Source organism: Nanorana parkeri, unplaced genomic scaffold (genome assembly GCF_000935625.1).
Source record: "Nanorana parkeri isolate BGI_ZX_2015 unplaced genomic scaffold, ASM93562v1 scaffold4, whole genome shotgun sequence".
NCBI classification, from domain to species: Eukaryota; Metazoa; Chordata; class Amphibia; order Anura; family Dicroglossidae; genus Nanorana; species Nanorana parkeri.
The window spans coordinates 2,550,440-2,574,428 of record NW_017306272.1 but is presented as its reverse complement, the minus strand read 5'-3'; the positions used below and the strand labels follow the sequence as shown (position 1 = coordinate 2,574,428).

Here is a 23,989-nt window from a genome sequence, read left to right as displayed (position 1 = left end):
CTTTGTAGAGAATGGATGTAGCAAGCGGATGGTGACAGTGCTCCTCATCAGCTATGGCTGGAGCAACCCACAACTAGGCTGGTGTCAGACGGGCGATTCTTCCACTAGTGGCACATCGCCAGGAATGGGAGGTTGCCTTTCTGTTCCTTTAGGGTTGCTCCCTCTGTTGCCAAATGCTACTCTGTCGCTGGCCCAAATTCTGCTGAATCTTGATTACTAGTGATGGGAGCAGCACCGCACTGAACAGGCAGCCTTGTATCAATCCTACCGCTGTCAACTGCTGCTGGTACTTAGTCACCAGCAGCAGGATCGACGATGTCAGACTTGCCTGTCTGACATTAGCCTTAGAGCTTGGGAGTGGTGAATAAGCAGGGGCCATGCTTATATCCCTCATCAGTTGTTTAGGTTAGCTTTGTTACGGTAACCTTTGCTCGTGGACTTTTTTTTTTATCATATGCTATTGTAACACTATTGTGGAACTGGCCCCTTTAAGGAAACCTTGATGTTGCAACTGTTAACCAGACACTTATGTGACATGAGTTCTTCACCCAGGAGGAGATGATCACAACTGCCTGTGCAGAACTACATATCCCAGAATACTGTGAGGGGAGGGGTAGAGGCCCTCCAGCTGTGGTGGAACTACGAATCCCATAAGGCTTTGCAAGATTCTCACAGACACGCATTACTCCCAGAGAGAGATGCATCATGGGATTTGTAGTTTCACCACAGCCGGAGGGCCGGAGTTTGGTCATCCCTGTATTGGATAGTAAATATTTGAAAAAGTACTACAGTAGTTCTACTCAGAAGATTCACCTGTTCAGAGGTGTTTTTAAATAAAAAAAGGTAAATCAATTTTTAGATTGTAAGCTCTTGTGGCCAGGGCCCTCCTAATCATCTTGTTTTGCATTGTATTGTAACTGTAATAGCTTCCTTATATTGTAAAGTGCTGTGCAAACTGTTGGCGCTATATAAATCCTGTATAATAACTAATGACCATCCCAAATTGTTCCTAGGACTTGGCAGATGCGTCCATGCTGACTTGGTATTGAGAGGTTTCCCTGCTGATGTGAATATAGAATACGGACAATTGCTGTGTATAGGCAGTGAATGTCAACAATAGATCTTCAGAGTAGAAGGGATAATCAACCATGACATATGTCTTATCTGTCTTTCCTATAGGCTGGCAGCCCCGTTGGTTTCTTTTGTGTGGAGGAATCCTTTCTTATTATGACTCCCGGGAAGATGCATGGAAAGGGTGTAAGGGAAGTATTCAGATGGCTGTCTGTGAAATTCAAGGTAAATACTGGGAACATACCTCCTTAACTTTCTGATGGGAGGGGACACTTTTTACAGTCAAATTGTTTTATTATAAGATATGCCTTGGTCACAACTTGGTCATAGTTCAATGAAAAATCGACAAATGAAAGTTAATATATTTAAAACATTAACAATGGTGACATTGGCAGATAAGGAAGTTACGGAAAACTAAAAAGCACTGTTACACATTGGTGTTTGTTTAACCAATGAACAGCCATTCATTCTGAATGCAACTCCAACGCATTGCGATGGGATAAAAGGGTCAGGTCCCATTTTCAGTGTGCTGGGTGTGTTGGCAGGCCATTCATTTTGAATTTTGATTTTAACACCGTTCACTTTGACATGCAGTAATGCACCGAAAAGGTGTGAGAGGGTTCTAAGGGCCTGTGCCAACAGGCTGTTTAAAGTCCGAACTGCTTCTCTTCACATAGAAGTCTATTGGAATACAGAGGCAGCTTAAAGCAGGTCAGCTGCAGGTCAAAAACACTGATCAGCAATAAATGAAAATACTGATCAGTGAATTCTCCATGATTTCAGAAGCGTCTCAAACTGACTTCAAAAGCATGCTCATAATCGGAGTCCAACGCCTGCCAACACAAGCCTCAATGTCTTTAACAGAAGACTATCTGTTTTTGTAAAATTATAAAATTGTTATGTAATCACTAGGTTACTTTGAACACGAGTGTACTTTCTCTTTAAATATATTCTATTGTAAAGGATTGCTTTTCTCTATGTGCCTTTTAAACAGTATGTTATATTGTTGTGTTGACAGTTCATCCTACAGATAGCACACGGATGGACCTGGCTATCCCTGGAGAGCAGTACTTCTATCTGAAAGCCAGGACAGCAGCAGAGCGACAGCAGTGGCTGGTGGCACTGGGGTCTGCAAAGGCTTGTATAACTGACATAAGAACAAAGAAAGAGAAGGGTAAGATGACCAGTCCATGTAGCATGTTTCCTCTTAAAGTGACACTGTCACTTAACAAAAGAACAAATAATGCCTCTAGAAGTTATACCTGCAGCAGAGGCGTCCGCACAAACCTGCAGCAGCTTTCATTGCCTTCTGTATGCTCAAATTCCAGACTTTTCTGAACCGGCAAAACTCTAACTCTTCCATGTTGGATGTCAGTTTGCATCCCTTCCCCTCCCCCCCAAATATCCACCACCCACACATTCCCGTTGGCCAGTAAGGCAGCCCATCATAGTAATGGGTATTCAGGCATAGGAAATGGGGGGGTAAATGAAGGAACGGATCTGACAATGTGCAGAAGTGTCGGAGCTTTGCGGATTCAGAATGGCTTGACAGAGTAACTTTAATCTTCATAAAAGAAATACAGAGGCTGCAACTGTTGACCTCCCTTGTGAAAAGCTAGTTGCCTGGCTTTCTCTAGCTTTAGTACTGTCTGAGAAACTGACCTGGAACATATATTCAAATCAGGAATCTTGGCGAGATGTTAGAACCCTTATTCTGGGACAGAATGGCAGCCAGGGACGTGGGAACCCCAATATTTAATTAGTTCAGTTTTACTTTTAATATATGACTCTATATTTTCAATTTCTGAAGGTCGGAACTCAATCTGCAGAATTTGAGACAGCAGTCATGCTGTATTTGGACATTCACAATGTCACTTTGGAAGGTTTTCTATAGGAGTGGCTGCAAGTAAAATATCTAAAAGATAAAGAAGAAATGTAGAAATGCAAATAGCAGAGTAGATGAGCAGATACTGCACAGCTAGCTGGTTTTGTGTTACAGAGCTTAATATTATTACATCTACTTCTCATGGTATATTTGCTTTATCAGTAATTTGTAGAATGTTGTAGAAAGTTTTACATAAAAGAATAAAGATTGTGACCTACCTACAACATTTTCAGTGATGATCTTGAAATAAAACATCCCATAACATTAGTGGTCAGTATAGAAATTACCCCTTACATTGGTTGGTGGTTGTGGAAAATTGTCCCCATGAGTTGGTGGTCAGTGGGAGATCGATTTGCCATTGCTCAAGGTACCCCTAGTAATCGCAGGAAGAACCCTATGTTTCCATGTAACACTGGATGAGAACGACTGCTTTAGTTAACCAATGTGTACCAATCCTGCCTTCTTCTATAGTTTGTAGACACTGATGATAACATCTGCCTGCCAGTGTTCCTAGCCTCATTCCCTACCACTGTGGAGTGATGGGTGTTCCCTCTCACCTTTTAGGTGTTCCTATTCTTCCAGTAACATTCTTCACAATATAAAATACATTCTAAATCTTGCTGGAACAGTAAGTAGGAACCCATGTGAGGTATACAGAACTGGGAAAGAGCAGAGATCTGGCAATCGGAGGCATGAAACCAACAGTGGTGTACTCTCAAACGCCCAAAATCCGAAATATGAGTTCCGGGTGCAGTCGTGATTGACTTGCACTTGATCTTAACACCACAAATGAATTACATATTTTAACAGAGTGAAAGGGGTGTATAATATTTTACAGTACATCTGTCATGAGAGAAGTATGTGGGTTGCCATTTCTGGTTTCTGGCTGCAATACTTTACAGTCACAGACCTGGAACATGCATGCTGTAAATGAATTTTAGAATTCTTTGTTCAGCTGGCCACACACCTTACAACCATCGCAAGACTTTTGTCATGCGATGGTTGTAAGGTAATTAAAACAACGTACGATCTGCCCATCTTGGACTGGCAGATCGTACTTGCGATAATCGCAAGCCCGCCCCGCTGAGTGGCGGGCTTCCGATGACCGCAATGCTGAACGGGCAGTGTGCGCTTGCACACACCGGCCCGTGCGGCAGTTATCTCACGATCATGCTACAAACAAGCTGAAAATCATACGATTCTCGGCTGGTTTTTGAACATGCTCGAAAGACAAAAGTCGTGCGACCGTACAGTAGAAACGGTCGCACGCCTTCCACACACCTTGCGATAATCGTACGATCGCAGGATTTCCCGCAATTATCGTATGATTATCGCAAGGTGTGTGGGCACCTTTTACTATGCTTGTTCCAGGTCTGTAACTCCAAAACCCTTGGAAGACAAAGCCTCAGTATGACCAACAGGGAAGTGAGGTCAGCAATGGCAGTCTACAAAATTCTCTCCTGACGTGTACTTTACTTGGGTATTCTGCTACCTCCATCTGCATAATATTACATACTGTAGAAGGGGAAAGCTAAATAAGACTTTTTCCAAGGTAAGAGGCAGTTTTTAATTTAAATTTAAAGGAGAACTGTGGGGTTCTATCTTTTTTTTTTATGAATGCATTCCTTAGGCTAAATAAGTAAATAATGTAATTACTGTAATTAGCCAAAATGCACAGGAAGGCTGTAAAACCTTATTTTAGGTGGTGGGCGGGGCTAAGCGCCGCAATGAGAAGACATCCCGACGTATCTGACGGGATCCTCCCCGCTGATGATTGACAGTGATTCTTGAGAGCTGCTGCGCGTCCACGAATATATGGTCATGCGCAGCAGCTCTCTCCTTACCTTGATAAATAAATATATATAATAATGTAAATGGGTAAGTCGTATTAGTCCAGTAGACAAGATGTAAAAAAAAAAAAAGACAAAAACAAAGTATTGCAGTATGCAATGATACCTTTTCTTATTAGAGCCAATGATCTAGCCCTCACCCTTCTATCCAATACAAAAAAAAAAACACATTTTATGAATAGCGTTTGCCTGCTTTGTTTGTATAATCACATACTAAAATGGAATAGAGCTTGGTAATATAACTTTGGACTGGGTATCTGAGACATCGGATTTCCTGAATATTACAAAAAGAGTGGCAAAATAATTGTATTCTAATGTACCCTCTACATGGGCAGGGGCACTATCAGCTCTAAGCCTTCAGACCGGACCCATCCTTCACAATGTTCCACATAGAAAACATCACCATTCAGCAATACAGAAGCCAGCAGCCATGACATCCTGCAAGATAATTATATTTGGACAGCTTTACTCTTAAATCCTTCTGGGAAATTACACGTTATCTCTAAGTTGGGGGAGTGAGACCAACTAGAATAAACCAAGCTTCACACAAGTCACTTGGATATATTCCATAAGGCAAAGAGGAATGTGCAATGACGCCAAGATGTCAGTGAGAAGTCATTTTCCAATGATAACGACTGTTCTGGGTTACTTTCCCTTAATTATATTTAATAAAATTTCTCTAGTGCAATAGTTGCTGACGGCTGCTGGCAATCAGTTAAATCTTAACACGCACCAATCAATTTAAGTGCACCTTTGTGTGCAAAACAAATAAATCAGTTGGAACTGCCATTCATCAGCACATTTAGAGACAGCTTCTGTATTGTTCTATATTTATCCTTTGGTTCATGTTTCCCTGAAATTGTCCTCCTTTATTACACCAGGATTAATAAAGTAGTCAGCTGAATTTTTGTGTACATATCATTAAAATCAAAGTAAACCTCTCGAACTTTACAATCATGACCACAAATAATACTTATGATATGCCTGACGTGTCTTCTAGCACGAAAGAAGATTTCAGTCATCACATCTGTTTGAAATGCAGATTAAGAATTTAATTCTCTGGTGACCTGCCGCCTTTGTCAAATCCTGCGCTTTAGATAGGATATTGCTGTACAGTAGCCCAGTGACCAGGCCTGTTTCTTCTTCCCTTTACTGCAGCAAAGATTCTCCTGTCCTCCTGATATTTCAATCAGAAGTAGATAATTACTTTCTAAACTCAGCTATTTGGTGTAAATGCAGACGAGAATTATTGTGTTCTGTTATGTGGTTGAAAGATGACGCTGCCATATACTGTAACTGCTGGAAGATTTTAGATTAGGCTTCATGATTACAAGCATAGATGTTAGAAGTACACAAACACCAAACTGCTAAGGCAAGTAAACCTACAATGCATGTAAAGAGCACCCACAAACATGCTCATGAATTAGCTGTAGGGAATAAAGGGAATTCTTATTTTATGATTTAAGCACAGTGAAATGAAATCTGGAAACGGTCATTAAACTTACTCCAGGGAGACATCTTTTCTTATGAATTGTGTTAATCTTCATCCTGGTATTTATCTTCTTTATCCACTGTTATCTTAATACCTATCTCTTTCAAGGGCACTGCATCTAGACCTACAACAGGCCAGTGTGTTAACTAATCAAGCACCACCCTCTGTTTTCGCCTCATCCACACACATTGGAGTATAAGAGGGATGTTGCACAACACGGGATCATGACTTTATAGAAGTGAATCAAAACACATTCCCTGGAATTCATAAAGGCTGTCATACGCACTCATTAGAAATCTGTCTCCTGTCTGTCCAAAATATGGTGACAGATTCTGCTGTAGAATTGCCTCAGACAGAATTTTCTGTTTAAAGTGACGCTAAACTCAGTAAATAAATCTTAAATAAGCATTTAGGTACCTTAACTATGAACAAAAATGTAGCTTATCTGTGTATCACTGTATATCCTAAAATCATCTCTTTAAAATTCAGCATATTTTTAAGGCCCCTTTCACATGGACTGATCAGGAGAGGATCCGTGCATGGATCCTCTCCTGATCACAGAGCTGTACGGTCACCTCTTGCGATGAAGGAAGAAACTGCAATTACCGGACCCCATGTCTGTCTATGGGGAATCAGATGTAAACGGATCAATCCGGTCCGGCGAAACAGGATACTTTTTCGTTTGTTTATCTGACCCGGGTGGAGTAGGGGGTAGCCAGGTGTACACGGATGCTCGTCTGTTTATACACGGCTGCCCATAGACTTACACTGGGCATCCGATCGAGTCCGCTCGAAAAACAGACAGGCTGACCTGATTGAACCGGCCATGTAAAGGGACCTAAGTTGAATAAATATTATAGTTCTCTTGAGGATTACAATATGAGCTCTGATATGTAACCCTTTTTGAGTACCGTAGTCATTTGTGTATTTTATTTGGCTAAAATTCTTGTGTTTGTTTCAGTGTTTAATGATGGCACAGAGGCTCTGAAAACGAAGATGTCTGAACTAAGGCTGTATTGTGATATCTTAGTCCAGCAAGTGAACAAATCAAAGGAAACATCTACTCTTAGCTCCTTGGATCCCCCGGTATGTGTGTGAATGTGTTATATATATATATATATATATATATATTTGTTTTTTTTTAATTATCCATATCAGTTTTCAGGCCTTCCACAGCAGGGTAATTTTTCAAAAAAGCTCTACCTTTTCATCATTAAGTTTTTCGTGACGGGAGAAGTACAGTGTGCGTCCCATCACAAGGTGCCTATATGACTGGCCACGTAGTTATAGTGGATTAGTTATATCAGGCTCTGTAATTCATTAATGAAATAGTTAGGCTTGTAAAAGCTTCTTTCTTTCAATAATGAGAGAATGAAGCAGGGGCGTAACTAGAAATCCCAGGGCCCCATCGAAACCCTCCTGTCCCCATTTTAATAGAAATGCACTGATCAGCAGGTTTTTGAGCGTTTTTAATTGCGCTGAAACGCAACTAAAAACAGCCGAAAATGCTCTTTCAAAAATCGTGCGGAAACCACGGTGAAACGCTTCCGCCCTGGTGTGAATGGCACCTGAATGAGGCCTAACACCTAACTTTAATACTTTCACACCAATGAGAGGCTGAGGAAGGGGGGATTATAAAAAAAAAAAAAATTAAGGAACGCTAAACTGTAAATATGCGATTTATGTTATGAATGGTTTTTGCGCTGTGTTGGTGTTGGTGTCTGTGTTGTGATAAAATGATACATGTGTATATTTAATTACAACACAAGGTATCACAATGCACAGCAATGCGTAATAAAGTTTTGCCATGCGCTGCCACAGTTAAATTAATGTTTGTTTACAAAAGAAAAAAATAATGCACTGCGATGCGTTCTAACAACGCACTGCAGCGCATGTGCCTGGCGTACACCACAATATGGTGCACGTGTATGTTATGGGAGGGGGGGGGTTGTGCTTTTTTTTTAAATTTATTTATTTACACATTTATTTATTTTTAATTATTTATTATTATTTTACTGTTGGGGGGGCATCAGGGAAATAGTAGGGGTCTAAACAGACCCCTGACATTTCCCTTTTGAAATAGAAAAAGACATTGAGGACACAGAGTCCTCAATGTCTTTTTCTGCAGCCTCAGCACTCATTGAATTGTACAGAGGCTTCCCATTCATTCACAAACTGCAGATAGTAAGATATTTACTATCAAGCAGATCCTCAATTGGGAAAAGCCTCTGTACTGAGTGCTTCTCCCCATTGAGAAATTCAGGAATGAACAGGAGGTGATGTAAAGCACTTCCTGTTCATTCATAACTGGTGACACATAGTACTATGTGTCCCCAGTTATTTACAAACACTGGAGTGATCAGAGGATCACTCCGCTGTTTGTGCTGCACACGGAGGATCGGTAAATATCAATGATACTTACCGATCCTCCGCTCGGCCACGCACTCAGCCGCTGTCATCCTGAAACTGACAGGAGGAGAGCGAGCCACTGTCCTCCTGTCAGTTCGAGGACAGCAGCGGCTCCTCCGCCGTCCATTTTTTTCCGGATCCCGCTGCCTCAGCCCATACAAGCGGAGGAGAGCATAAGCCCCCCCCAGTGCCGTGGGCCCCATAGCGGCCGCATCGGGCGCCATGGTGGTAGTTCCGCCACTGGAATTAAGCCTTTACATACAACTACGGGACGCTAAATAGCGAACCCGTATTTGACAGCTGAAGATAGCAGGGAGGTAGCAGTGACTCCACTCTCTGCTATTCCTCTTGGCAGCTGTATAGACTGGCCCGATGTTTAGATACATTTGTATCTCTTTGCCTGAAATGTATCTCTGTACTTGAAATGTATCACTTCTGATCGTCTAGGCACGATCAAGAACCTTTTAGATCTTAATCTGACATGCTGTCAGGATCAGTCTCTAAGGTTATTATTAGCTGTTCCTAAGTTTGGAGCAGCCTAATTAATAACTACAAATTAAAAAAGTTAATTTATCAAGCAGTCATGGTGACTGCTTGATATAAACTGCCCAAAAAAGAAAGTTTTTTTTTTACAGTGTTAAAAAAAAAATAAGTGTAAAAAAATTAGGAAAATAAAAATGTATATATAAATATATTTTTATACTATAATTATTATACAAAAAATTCTAATAATAATCAAAACTTGCTGCTGTGGAAGAATCACACCGCAAACATTTAAAAAGTGTCAGTCATTTATAAACAGAAAACTAGCTCAGCCATGAAGGGGTTAAAAGGCAATCCCAGTGACTTTAGCTAAACTGAGATCTCTTGAGTCTGCTGCAATCATGAAATCACTCTCCTCTCTGCAGTGATTACTCAGGCTGCAGTTTTTTTGCAGGTCACAAAGTGAGAGACTGCAACAAGAGGCTGGTCTTTTGTCAGACATTTGTGAACACAGACAGATACTGTAAAGCACCATATTTGCATGATGTTGTTGTCGTCATCTCTGATCCAACATTTCAGTCCAGTCAGGAGATGCTGACCCTGGATGATACCTGAACAAAAATGCCCCTGTCCTTCTGGTGAAGTACTGGAATCTCTAAGAGGCAATAAATACCGGTTACACTTCCACATTACTCAGCTTCCGTGTTTTTAAAGTATATCTAAAGCCAGAACATTTTTTTTCTAATTTTAGATAGAGGAGGGAAGAGTTAAAACCGCTGTCATTTTGTCATCTGTTTGCCCTGAAGGAGGTTTCCCTTCACTTCCCATCCTGCAGCCTCAACAGGAAGTAAGAGCACATCTTTCCAATGTGAGGGAAATCCCCTCTTGGGCAGTTGTCACAAGAACAAATGTCCCCATTGGAAGATTTCTCCTCTATTCCTGTTGTTGTGTGAACTCTACATTTTGGATTTACCCTCACTTTCTTTCCCTGTGTCACAGACAAGAATAAAGCAGTGGTTCTAACCCCTCACCGCTATATCCAAATCAAAAAAATACAAAAGTTTTGTCTTTTAGTTATATTTTAACATTGTAAAAAATTTGATGCAACTACCATTTTAACCTGAACCAGCACTTGCAATTAACACTTAGGCCCCATTCACACTGAGCGATTTATCGCGCGGTAATTCCCGCGATATCGCGGCTATTTACAGCGCGATATCGCTCTCCAATGCATCTCAATTGGGCTCTGTCCGTCGCGGGTCGTGCGTCGCTACAGCAGGACCCTTTTTGGAGCGGATTTTGCCGCCATTCTAGCTTGCTCAATGCAAGCATTTGCGCGATATCGCGTGACATCGCGCAAAATGCAAATCGCGCGATTTGCGAACCGCTCAATGTGAATGGGGCCTGAACCTGGATTTGAAATCTAAATCTAGCCTAACCGCTGGCCTTGACCATAACCTAACTACTCCCTGTAACTTAACCCCTTGAGATCTCTACTGACCTCATTAGGAGATTAAACTGTTGAGCAATTCTGTACCATGTCAGTGCCATAGGCTTCCTGTTCTGTGCCAGGATCTGCCACCACAGAAAAGCTGATTTGAGATTGCTGCTGTTGTCACTAGAACCCAGTCTGAGTTTAAAATAAACTGAGAAAAGGAATCACAAAATCTGGAGACAAAGTCAACTTGGTGGCAACAGCAACATGTTGTCCGTGATCTGATTTTTATAATTTGGGAATTTGTGTAAATAGGGCAGAAAACCAGTACTGTTACCCATTGTAATTGGTCTATTTATTTACTTTTACTACTAAAATTAGTTCATATTTATTTCTTTGTGTGTTTGCCTGTCATCAGTATCTCTTAAAGTGACATTAAACCCTCAGATTTTTTAACATAAAACAATACTGTAGTGTGCGCCTTACTGTAATCCATGGTTGTTTCCCTTCTCTTTGCTGCTCTTCCTTTTAAATCTGTATCTGTTCTCATGCTGGGCAGAACTTCTGTTTTGCAGCAGACTGCCTTGTCTCTGGAATGGCTACATGGTGTCTGTGTGTAGGTTCACAACCTGAGCCAGCACTACAGGAAGAGGCACTCAGCTGCAAAGGGAAGTTCTCCCCAAGCATGAGAAGACATGAGGATTTAAAAGGAAGAGCAGCAAAGAGAAGGGAAACTACCATGGATTACAGTAAGGTACACATTACAGTATTGGTTTATGTTAAAAAATCTGAGGGTTTAATGTCACTTTAAGTTCTTCCACACCTGTGTTTTGTGCAAGTCCTTCAAAGTAGGTACATTACTACTGCTGAGAAATGCTTTGATCTTTTATTTTTGTCACTCTGGCAGGATAAACTTAATATGGGAGCCCTTTTGAAGTCAACCTGCAATACGTTCTTGAAAACACTTGAGGAGTGTATGCAGATTGCAAACAACACCTTCACATCTACTCTGGTGTACGGCACACCCCCTGGATCTCCTCACCTCTCCATTCTCCGGCCCAACAAGGTACAAAGTATGCCAGTAGCATCTCACGGACTGTGTGTACAGGAAGTCTAAACAGGAGGAAGTGTTTCTAAAATAATGGAAGGAAAGGCTGCCTCTGCACACATCTGCTTCTACAATACTGTAGCTCTGTGTTTGTCATATCTATTTTTAAAGTAAAATGCATTCTAATTCTATCACTCCAGTCTGTTTTTGCCCATCGGTGAGCAATCATTAGGATCTGATTGGCAGGTGTGAGACAACAAAAATAGTTTTTTGTTCTGACAATTTGACAGATATCACAGAGGAGTCACAAAACGCCACAGGGCTCTGAAACAAAATTTAAAGTGACACTAAACTCCAGAGGTAAATCTAAAAAATGCACGTACCATAACTATTAACAAAAATGTACCTTATCTGTGTATCACTCGGCTGTAGATTCTCAAATCATCTCTGAATTGGAGCTGACACTGTCCTTTCTGGAGGGTGGCTACTTTTGTGTGTTGTTGTAAAATAGTCACTGCTCCAAGCTCACTCCTGTGATGGACTACAATCTCAATACAAATTAGGAAACGTGGGATTGCAGTCCCTCACGGGAGTACTTTAGGAACGGTAGCTATTTTACAACACACACAGGGACCATGGGGAACAAAAATAGCCACCCTCCAGAAGAAAGGACAGTGTTGGCACACATTCAGTGATGATTTGAGCATCTAAAGCTGAATGGTGCACAAAAGGGGTACAGTTTTGTTAATAGTTAAGTTACTTGAATGCATTTTTAGTTTTAACTCCTGAGTTTAGTGTAATTTTAATTTAGGCAAATAGACTGTTCACTTTGAAAGAGAGTTTTCCATTAGCTTTGTGAATGTGGTAAAGTTCTGCTGACTTCAATCATCCAATCACGTGCAAGCAAAAATACTGTTTTCTCTTTTTATTTTCCTTTTTTTGGTGAGCATAAAATGTTCTTTTATTCTTTTAAAAAAAAAATGTTTTCATTGTTTTAAATTCTTTATTAACTTAAACAGTGTCATAAAATACAGTAACAGTGTAAAAGGTAAGTTTACATAGCCCACAGGTTCCACAATAAAACGGACTGTACCGTATTGGACATATAGAACCAGACTTATAGAGTCAGATCAATACACACTTAAACAATCTCGGTAAAGTATTTTTGCTTCCTGCCATAATCTGCAAAGTTCCATAACTCTTTATAAGGAAGCTCTGTGGCTAAGTATGAACCTTGAAAGTAGCTGTGTCTCATGGTCAAAGGAAAAGGCAGTAGAAAGAAAGATCCAGAAAAAGGAAAGAGGCAGTGGGTTCGGGCAGGGCCCGACGTACGCTTCAGGGGTTCTAGTTTCCGTCCTGAGAGAGTTGGTGTGGGAATTGCGCAGAGGTTCTGTAGCACAACCATGGCCCCCAGGTGGCATTGAATTGAGCTTCTGTATTTTTCAGCGAGGCTGTGAGGTCCTCCAGCAGGTAGATGTCCTGGACTGTGGGAGGCTGGGGTCCCCCCACTTCAGGGGTATACAGGCTCTGGCAGCATTCAACAGATGGTGTGTTCTTCCCCAGGCCAATGTGCCGGAGAACCCCAGACATAAAAGCCCAGCTTACCCTGTCGATTGCCTTTTCGGCATCCATGGAGAGCAGTATCATCTGGGACCCAGACCTCTTGGCCTGGTGAACTACACTGAGGGTTCTGGTAGTGTTGTCCCTAGCCCCACGGGCCGGCATGAAACCCACCTGGTCAGGATGAACGAGCCGGGGGAAGAAATAATACCAACCGTTTGGCTATGATTTTTGCGAATAATTTCAGGTCCATGTAAAAATGCTATGGGACGGTAATTGCTGCAGGAGTTGTGGTCCTTGTCGGGTTTTGGGATCACTGTAACCCATGCGTGCAGAGTATCCACCAGAGGGGGAGAACCAGCCAGAATGCCATTGTATGCTGCCAGAAAGGGACCCATCAGGGAGTCAGAAATCTTTTTGTAATAAGGAAGCGTGAAGCCATCCGGCCCTGGGGCCTTCCCTGAGTGGGCAGACTTCAGAGCCCACATCAGTTCCTCAGGCTGCATCGGAGTTTCCATGCTGTCCCTGTCCTCACCTGCAAGCGACGGCATTCCAGATGCCCTGAGATACTGCATTATGGGGGCCCCTGGTGAGTGTCCCCGAACATACGAGGGTTCAGACCCCAGGTTGTACAGGGACTCGTAATACAATTTAAATTCAGTAGACAGTAGAAAGGCATCATGGCACACTCACAAGTCAGCATGTAAAACAACTTGTCTCACCACAAAGGTCAATAACAGAGGTTTGGATACACGTCTTCTGCAGAAAATGTGAAAGCCGCACTGCCGCGCCAAGGCACCTCTTATAGTGCGACCCTAACCTTTCTACTGTCTACGGTTTTAAGCCCATTTCGTGTGCACCTTGCTGTATAGTTGGTGACGAATTGTTGAGTGCGTTTGTCATTTGTTTTGCTTGAACAATTTAAATTCAGCCGCAATATCCGCAGACACAGTCGCCCTGCGGCCGGAGGAAGTGACCAAATGACCGATGGGAACCTCTGAGAGCGTTAGCCAGCAACCTCCCCGGTTTGTCTGAATATTCGTAAAGAGTCCTACGTCCCCTTAGCAGCCTGCCCTTGACCCATTTAAAGAAAATATCGTTCAGTCCGGACCTCCAATAGTTCCGCCCCCGATCCTACAGTCTGAGATCTCTTATGCAGGCCCTGCAGTACCTGAAGGCGATACAACAGGAACAAGATCCTAGAGGTAATTTCTCTTCCGTGCACCATGTTTGATATGCATGTAAAACAACTTGTCTCACCACAAAGGTCAATAACAGAGGTTTGGATACACGTCTTCTGCAGAAAATGTGAAAGCCGCACTGCCGCGCCAAGGCACCTCTTATAGTGCGACCCTAACCTTTCTACTGTCTACGGTTTTAAGCCCATTTCGTGTGCACCTTGCTGTATAGTTGGTGACGAATTGTTGAGTGCGTTTGTCATTTGTTTTGCTTGAACAATTTAAATTCAGCCGCAATATCCGCAGACACAGTCGCCCTGCGGCCGGAGGAAGTGACCAAATGACCGATGGGAACCTCTGAGAGCGTTAGCCAGCAACCTCCCCGGTTTGTCTGAATATTCGTAAAGAGTCCTACGTCCCCTTAGCAGCCTGCCCTTGACCCATTTAAAGAAAATATCGTTCAGTCCGGACCTCCAATAGTTCCGCCCCCGATCCTACAGTCTGAGATCTCTTATGCAGGCCCTGCAGTACCTGAAGGCGATACAACAGGAACAAGATCCTAGAGGTAATTTCTCTTCCGTGCACCATGTTTGATAAGTAGCCCCCTCACCACACATTTATGAGATTCCAATATCATGAATGGGGGAGCCGAAGAGGGGGCATTGACGGTGAAAAAGGCTCTCGGTTCTGCATCTAGATCTGCCTTAACCAACAGGTCTTGCAAAAGTAACTAATTGAGTCTCTAGGACGGACATGGAGAGCCTCTAAGTCAAGGGTCAGGTGCAGGGGAGCATGGTCCGACAGCAATATACTATCTATGGAGGCCCCCGTACCAATGAGAGGTCCTTATGCTGCACAAACAGATAGTCTATGTGTGAGTACATCTGGTGTGGACTGGGGAAGTATGTAAAGTCCTTTCCCTTAGGATGGCAAAATCTCCAAGTGGAGAAGGTGAAATTCCGCCTTCAGTTTCCTCAGATAGGCATAAGACAGATGGGAGGTCCCATTTGAGACATCCCAGAGCGGGTCCAGCGGGAAGTTGAGATCCCCCCCAAAATCAGCACCCTCTCCATGAACTCCAGCAATCGTGGAGCCAGAGCCTGCATGAACCCCAAGTGGTCTTTGTTCGGGAAGTAAACGTTAGCAAATGTGACCTGGGTGTCACCCAGCTTCCCCTTGAGGAGTATATATCTTCCTTTTAATGTCCAGCAGCTGGTTCCCAAACGTCCAGGGGACATCTCTAGACAACAGTATGCACACTCCCTTGGATTTGGACAGAGGGGAGGGGCAGTGATATGACCATGGGAAGTCCCTGTTGATAAGTTTGGGTACCTTTTATCATGCTGGAAGTGTTTCCTGAATAAATGCCACCTGGGAGTGAGATCGCCTGAGGTCCGACAGCATTCTGGAATGCTTCTCCGGGATATTAAGCCCTCGGACATTCAGAGAAGTCACCACGAGGGGCCCCATGATGACAGTCCAGGAATTCGGAGCCTGTCCGGAACTCTAGATAAGGAAGTTAGGTACAAGGGAAGAGGAATGAGGAGAAGGGGGGAAGGAGCAGTGAGAGGGGAAAGAAACGGCAGGGGAGCAAAGGTATAGAAAAAGACCACGAGAAACAGCAAATAGTATACGTTGCACAATACAAGTCGGGTCAAACTAAAGTTTTAATTAAGGACCCATTCAATAGCGAACAGGGCAGACCTATGTGGGGGTAGGTAAAAACAAGAATAGAACAACAGTAACAGTACTGCATGTATTCCCCCTCATTTTCCTTTTCACATGATTGGATATTCATGGGAAAATACATTTCCCCCACATTCACTAACCTAAAGGAAACACCCTTGCAAAGTGATCAGCCTATTTGCCTTTAGTAAATCAAACCCTTTATCCCCCTCAATAGTGTGTGTTTCCAAGCCTTGGCTTGTTTTTCTTTGGGTGCACGTTGCTGACCTCCTATTCTATGTTTTCTTTTAGGTACGCCGTTCTAGTAGCCAAATCTCGGCACAAAGGTAAGTGTATGGGAGGTAATTCTTCTGAAGAACAACTTATTAATTATATTTGTTAAAGGAAAGCTATGGTTTTATCTAAACGTTTATTAACCGCCTCTTAGCCCCCTGTGGTGATAACAAAAAAGTTGAGTGGAAAAAAAAATAGGAAAAAAAAAAATTTTCGTTACAAAAAATAATAATTTAAAGTCACACCTGAAAAAGAATTAGAAAAACACATTTTTTTTGAAAGTTCCCCACCCATACATACACGCATGCAAACATGCGTCGGGTGCGAGTGACAGAGATAAGCTTATGGATCTGCTGCTTTTACTTTCACTGTTCAGTCACAGGGTGGGGGTGGGGAGGAGACTTGTTGCAGAGAAAAAAAAAACAGTTCTCCTTCCTGCCACAAAGGAGTGTGCTGTATAAATCTCAGAATTGGATGGACAGAAATGCAAATCCTTTGGCAGGCTAAACACCTCACATATATGTAATTTATCTGTTTCTTTAACTGTTTGCCTGGAGTTCAGCTTTATGGTTTGATATTTTTTATAGGAAGATGGAACTAAACAACAACCTGGAAAATGGCCCCTTAAAAGGGGAAAACAATCATCATGACCATTCTCCAATTGAAAACATCCGCATACTCGGTATGGAAATGTCAGAATCAGTTCCATTGACTTCTCAGGATCCAGAAACACATAAGGACAGCGCAGGTAAACTAGCATGTAGCCCTCAGTCACACAGGAATCGGCCCGCACGTACAGCTCCGTGCAGGGCTGTACCAAGCAGCTTCCCGGGAAGGACAGGTGCCGTGTGTGATGAGTACACAGCCCCCGTCCTTCTCTATGGGACTACACGGCCGTACACCCCCCTATTCTCACCTCAAGTGCAGGTTTGTAGGGGTGCGTGTTTCCTCGCTTGGACGCAGACAGGATCCATCCTGTCAGCGTACCAGTACGCTCCCCCGCACGGACGTGTAGGGCAACGTACGGCCGCTTAGTCCCATAGAGAAGGAGGGGGGGCTGCGCACTAACCGCATGCAACACCTGTCCTTCCCGGGAGCTGCTCGGTACGGCCCTGCACGCAGCACTGAGCTGTACGTGCAGGCCGATTCCTGTGTGAGGGCTTAAAGTTCTTCAAATTAATTTCTAAACAATGTCTGCATGCGTGAGTAACAGGTACCTCCAAAACAAATACAATCTGCTATTATGTATCTATTTCTATAGTTGGCATGTTTAGAAAACGGGAAACCCTGCATTGTGAAGGGGACTGGCAGGATAACCAGTTATCCAGTAATCTGGGTTTTAGTTCATGCATAAATAAAAGCCTGCATTTCATCAGTTGTGAGGGACGGAGGATTCCAGTGTCATAGTTTTTAATTTAAAGATAAACGGAAGCGTGACCTTTTACTTCTTGCCCACTTTTAGAGAGTATTCTCCTGACTCTCCTGTGTGACTCTCCTAGACATTTAGTCTAGTTTCCCTGCACACTGTGACTTCCACACAAGCATTGGAAGCTGTCGCAAGATTCTTGAGTCTCATTTTTGGGCTAGACGACTTCAAGCATCAACAAGCTCTCGCTCAAGCTCTGTCCTTAGGCCACCCTTACAGCGATTTTGGTTTTCTCTGCTGTCAAACGTTTTGGATCAGTGTCATATGTGTGCATAAACCTTTTGGCTCAGTGTTATGTGTGGCTGTTAGCTTGGGTGGACTGCATGCAAATTTAGTACAAAGAGCAAAGACCAGCAGAGGGTATATCACATCACTGGGTATAAAATAAGGTATATATTGTAAATGAGACTTTTTTTTTTATATGTATAAAAATGTTAATTGAATGTTGATAAGGGGCAGGAGGAACAAGGGAGGGTATTCTATTCATACATTACATTACAAAAACAGTAGCATAGGAAGAGGCAAGACCACTGTCAGGTTTTTGTTACTCTGTGTCTCCAGTTGTGCTATCAAGATATGTTAGTAGGGCGCCGGACCCTCAGAGTAAGTTTAATTCAAGCACAAATCTAGCTCTTGAAGGCTGCTCTCTGTAAGCCGGGGTGTTCCTAGGGACCCCTGAAGCAGTCTATGAAAGGATGAGAGCACCACAAATCTAAATTAGGTCTAGTAAAAGTTTATTTTGCGCACAAGAGATCAGAAGATATAGCCAATGTGTTTCAGGGCTCACCAATCCCCCTTCACCAGGGCCTTTATGCTGGTAGTGATAGATGTTCGGAGATAAAAGTAGATAAGTAGTTGTGGCTTTTCTTGTATTGTTTTCTTCTGTGTTTTAACATGGAGGGGTCTAAAGAATAAGCAGGCCTTGCATTTTGGTGCAAGATCCATTTTAATGTTTTAAAAAATTAGAACAACAATAATCTCCCTCTGACTTCCCCCCAAACCAGATAATCACAAGGGCATTTTATAACAGCTACCTGATCTAATGAAGATCACAGAACCTAGCTAATTGACCTTCATTACTCCTTTTAAATAATTTAGAGGTGCCGCGCTATATACCAAGCTATAGCGAACAAACCAATATTAAAGTGAAGGAATTATTCGGTATAAACAATCAATATCTGTGTGTGTATATATTCCACTCTCCACATTTCAAAGTGTAACGCCACCGTGATCTTCTAATCAAAGTTCTTATACACTCCCCAGTCTTATGTCTTTTTCTTAAATAATATTAAAGTCCTTTTGCATCATTGAAGTGACAAGGTTTCACCACCCTTGCATCTCGTGGCAATCCACAGCCACTTTAAATCCCCTTTTATATAGCCAAAGAACGCGATCCTCTCTTATATGTGACACTCATAAAAGGGAATAAACAGAGAACATAGTGCATACAAGCCGATCTATAATAAAAGCAATTTATTGAAAACTACTCCCATGGTTAAAAGAAAGTGAATCAAACAGCAGATCTGTGAAAACTGGGATCGCCTCTCATGACAATTTACTTTGGACCAACTGATCCAGCTGGCAACACCGCTCTGCTTCCAGCAATAAATGAGCTCCGTTTCAGCTGGTGGCAGATAATGGCAAGTACATCGAGCTCTTCAGCGTCTCTCCGATTCCTCTGATAGTCCAGCCCTATGCGTGTTACGTCATGAACCACTTGACTTCATCAGGGGCATACTTACTTCACTTTAATATTGGTTTGTTCATTATAGCTTGGTATATAGCACGGCTAAATTGTTTATTACGTTTGTTTATATATTAGTGCACGCAGCAGTTGAGTTATGATTGGCGCGAGATATATTTCACGTTTTTTCATTACTCCTTTTGTTGTGTTTGTTTGCTATCGTGGACCATATATTGGTATGGTTTATAATGTAAAACCTTTTTCTTTAAGGTGCTGAAAGTTCATTGGATAACGTTTCCTCGGACAGCTCAATTGTCTGCGATCTACAGGATGAAACAGACCCACATGCCAGTCTACCTGCAGTCAGCGATACATTGCAGCAGGATAAAGGAGGAGGGACATCGGATGAAGGTGGAGGAGGTACAGAGGCAGAGCTGCCTCCAACATTTTTCAGCACAATGACTCACAGGTATTTTAGTTAAATAGATCTCTATATTACTCAGCAGAGCACAGATCGTAGACCTATAATAAAAAAGGAACACCGCTTTTATTATAAGGTTAGACAAAAAAAAAAAAAAAACCTCAAAGTACACAGTTCTGATGCTTAAAATACGTATACTGCACAGATTTTAAAAAGCTGAAGCTTGTTGAAGATTCCTACCTTTTTCTGTTTGTATCACCATGTCCTTTCCAGACTGATTGCTGAATGGTAGAGTCTGGTTCATTATAGCCACCTGGTGCGCTTTCTGTGTTGTAATGAAGAACGTTGCAGTGTCTGCATCCCTTTTAGAAGTAGTTCACCCTCAGGGAATGAAATCTGTTGCAGAAGATTCCTAAAATGTTACTTGTATCTTGTAGTGCAGACTTCCTGTGAGCCAATCACACAAACAGGAAATTGCATTTCTGGGGCCATTCCGCACACCAACAGTGTACAGAATGCCTTCAGGTTGCCATATTGCATTCATTTTTTGAACAGTTTTAGAAAATTGCAGTGGCTGCAGACTGAAATGGAAAGGCAATTATTTTTAACAACTTATAAAATTGCTACGCGAGCCATTTTGTAATTTTAATATGTTATATTATTGTTTTAATGAAATTCAAGGTTTTCTTTAAAGTTAACTGGTTTACCTGCAAAATAATTTGTCATTTAATCCAACCATTATTGTTCTTGTATTCCCGATAACCACTCTGTTACTTAGCATTGCTGCCTCCTAGGTCATCTATTTATAGGCAGAGGTAATATGGTGAAAAGGGAGAGAACGGTGTCATCTGGCAGGCTGTGTCATGTGCAGAAATGTGTACATTGTCATTGTTTATGATAATTACAAATTGATGGCAGTAGGGATGCACCAATACTAGCATCGGTGCCGATACCAAGTATTTGGGTGAGTACTCGTACTCGCCCAAATGCTCCCGATACCGGAACTTCCGGTATCAGGAAGCCGGGCGGCGAGTCATTACACGCGCCCGGCTTCCTGATTGGCCCTCACCAGGGAGCATGGAGCTGGCTTCAGGGCCAATCAGGAAGCCGGGGAGTGGGTAATAACTTGATGAGGGACCATGGAGCCGGCCTCCCGGCCAATCAGGAAGCCAGGCGGTGGGTAATGACTCGTTGCCGGCTTCCTGATTGGTCGGGAAGCTGGCCAATCAGATAAACGGGCGGCAAGTCATTACCTGCCCCCCGGCTTCCTGCTTGTCAAGAAAGCTGGGTCCATGCTTTCTTGTCACCTAGTGAAGAGGGAGCATGGAGCCGGCTTCCAAGATAATCAGGAAAGCGGGTGGTGCGTCAGTACACACCGACCAGCTTTCTTAATGGGACTTTCGGTATCGGCGAGTACCAAAAAAATATCATTACTCGATACCGAAAACCCGGTATTGGTGCATCCCTAAATGGTAGTATGTCCAACAAGCTCATGTAGGTGTGATAGTCAGGTGTCCCCAAATTATGGCCTTACATTGTAAATGCTTTTGAATTGTGTACTTATCTGTTTAACCAGAGATCAACATTAAGCTTTAGTCTGTGTTATAAAAGTAATATTAATCACCGTATTTTGCACTCCATAAGGCGCACCTGACCATAAGACGCAGTCTGTGTACTGTGTAGTTCCTGTGATTACAGCGCCACGGTCTCAGTGATCACACAGAGCAGACAAAGAACGGAGTTCTTCGTCTGCTCGACGGGCTTTATGGTGAGCTCCTATGCCATGTTCACCGGTCCCCCAGAGGAGCGAGGGACCCCGAAAACTGCGCCTGGTGGGGGGTGCTGGACAGAATCGCCGCTGCTCCTTTCATACAAGTGATCTAATAAGGTCACTTGTATGAAAATGAGCGGTGGCTCCACACTATACATTTCGCTCTGCTTGGAGCAGGGCTAAATGTACATAAAAACTACTCGCCCGGCGCCCGAAACTGCATGTCCCGGGCGTCGGGGCATAGGGATTCCACACCCCTGGGTACACTGTCAGCCCCACCGCCTCAGCTCTCACACATTCGCTCCATAAGACTCATTTTTTTTTAGATTAATATAATTTTTTTTTTTTTACTGATGATTTTTTGAAGTATTCAATACACCTAAAGGCAAGTATTTCACGTTTGTCATATTGTGGTATGAGGATTACCAACTATGTTGTGTTTGTTTTTATGTGTTCTGAAGATTCAGTGATCTTGTGTATGAAGGTGAAGATGGCATTCCAACAGAATTCTTCCTGGATTCCTGTTACGCTATAGTCCCTGTTCTAGGTATGTATTCCTTTTGTAAATTGGCTATGCAATCAAGTTGTTGTTCTATAGTGTTTTTTTTCTGTCTCTTTCAAATTCAAGTAAGCTTTATTGGAAGGACTAAATATATTTTAGCATAGCCAAAGCATTTTAGGAGTTTTTATGGGATGGATTGGAGGTCGGTTGGGAGGAAAGTCCTAGGATGTTATTAGGGGTGATGGATAATATAAAGGAAATCGGTGAGTCCAGAAATGTTATCTGGGTAAGGATAATATAAAGGGGGTGGAGGTGAGTCATGTAGGGTATTTAGAAGTCTAGGATTTCTCATGTTCCTTTCAGTCTGTGACATTCTGTTACAAATTTTGCAGCCATGTACTGTCAACTCCTCTACTCCCAGTAGAATGTGAAGTCTGGGGTTAGAGTGGAGAGTCTCTGGAAGTAAGTGTCCCTCATCCTCCAGGGCCCCCTGGTCACAACGCTGGCACTGTCTACTCTCCATGGTCTTCTAGGTGTGTCTATGCTGCTCTGATTGGATTTCCAGGCTGTGGGCGCTCAGCCTGTACAGGCTCAGGATCTTTTTTGTGTCACTTTTTTTTCTCTTTGAAAACTTTGACATGCATGTGTTTTGCTGGCTTTTTGTTAATTATGCCATGTACACAGGCAAGACAAACCTTTAACCCACAACTAACGTTAAATAGGTTATGAACTTGGCAGGCATGTAACAGGAAGTAAGCAGATGTAAAAAACTAAGTGCAGTTGTAGAATGCCAAATGACTTCAGTGTTGCCTCTATCAAAGGAGGTTTGCTATTGGTGCTTCAGCAGAGCCGTTAACAGCTTGTTTGTCTTTCTGCAGATAAGCTCGGGCCAACAGTGTTTGCACCGGTAAAAATGGATTTTGTTGGGAACATAAAGGTAAGGGGAATTAATGGACTGTGATATGTAACCTGCACGTTCTTACTACGTCTCTACTATTGAACTTACTAAGAAGTTTGTACCACCTTGGTCACCTGATCGAACATGGTCAAGACTGTCTCCTTTTTTTTTTTTTTTCTTCACGGTACTTTGTAGCCTCACTCACCCACTATCCATAGTTCATTAGATTTGTGACGGATCTGATTATATAGAAGTATAATCTGTGTTAAGAAAGCACGTGCTTTTCCATGTTATTAATAGTAAGACATGAATGCAAATACCATTCTCTCCTAATTCTTTACAAACTGTTCTGTATACTTTTGTAGAAAATAAATCAGAAATACATCACTAATAAAGAGGGGCTCACAACACTACAAAAGATTGTTCTCCATGAAGTAAATGCCAACTTGGCACAAGTGCGCAACTCTGCAACTGAGGCCCTGTTGTGGCTGAAGAGGTAAGAGACAATGTTTGGGTCATTTGTCACAACATGGCGTGATACACATTTGATTTCTTCAGCATATACACCTTGTATTGGCACTAGTTGTTTATAGAGAACCATGAATACCCACATAGGATTCTGCACATGTATGCTATTACTTTAGCACAGGTAAATCACAGAAATCCATCATCTTTAAAAAAAAGTCTGCAAATGTGGTGTAACATACAATATCCAACTGTATATGGTCTGTTTATTGGTACTATGTAGTCACAAACACGTTTGTTTGTATTTTTCCCCAGGGGACTCAAGTTTTTATTTCAGTTCCTTACTGAAGTGAATAATGGTGAAAACAATATTCAGACAGCATTAGGTATGTGATTTTTTTTTTTTTTTTTATTTTTTTTTTTTTTTAAGGAAAAACACATTAAACAGTATG

General features: G+C 42.4%; 1 protein-coding gene across 1 annotated transcript in view; it reads left to right on the top strand.

The window, feature by feature from the left end:
• PLEKHA8 (pleckstrin homology domain containing A8) overlaps positions 1-23,989 on the top strand; it is a 36,227-nt gene that overhangs the window by 8,089 nt on the left and 4,149 nt on the right. Inside the window, exons 2-12 of the mRNA XM_018576380.1 lie at positions 1,180-1,296; positions 2,090-2,245; positions 7,260-7,384; positions 11,533-11,691; positions 16,389-16,423; positions 16,958-17,118; positions 19,751-19,949; positions 22,134-22,219; positions 23,053-23,111; positions 23,438-23,568; positions 23,853-23,923. Coding sequence (XP_018431882.1) covers positions 1,180-1,296; positions 2,090-2,245; positions 7,260-7,384; positions 11,533-11,691; positions 16,389-16,423; positions 16,958-17,118; positions 19,751-19,949; positions 22,134-22,219; positions 23,053-23,111; positions 23,438-23,568; positions 23,853-23,923 — 1,299 coding nt within the window. The remainder of the gene's footprint in view (positions 1-1,179; positions 1,297-2,089; positions 2,246-7,259; positions 7,385-11,532; positions 11,692-16,388; positions 16,424-16,957; positions 17,119-19,750; positions 19,950-22,133; positions 22,220-23,052; positions 23,112-23,437; positions 23,569-23,852; positions 23,924-23,989) is intronic.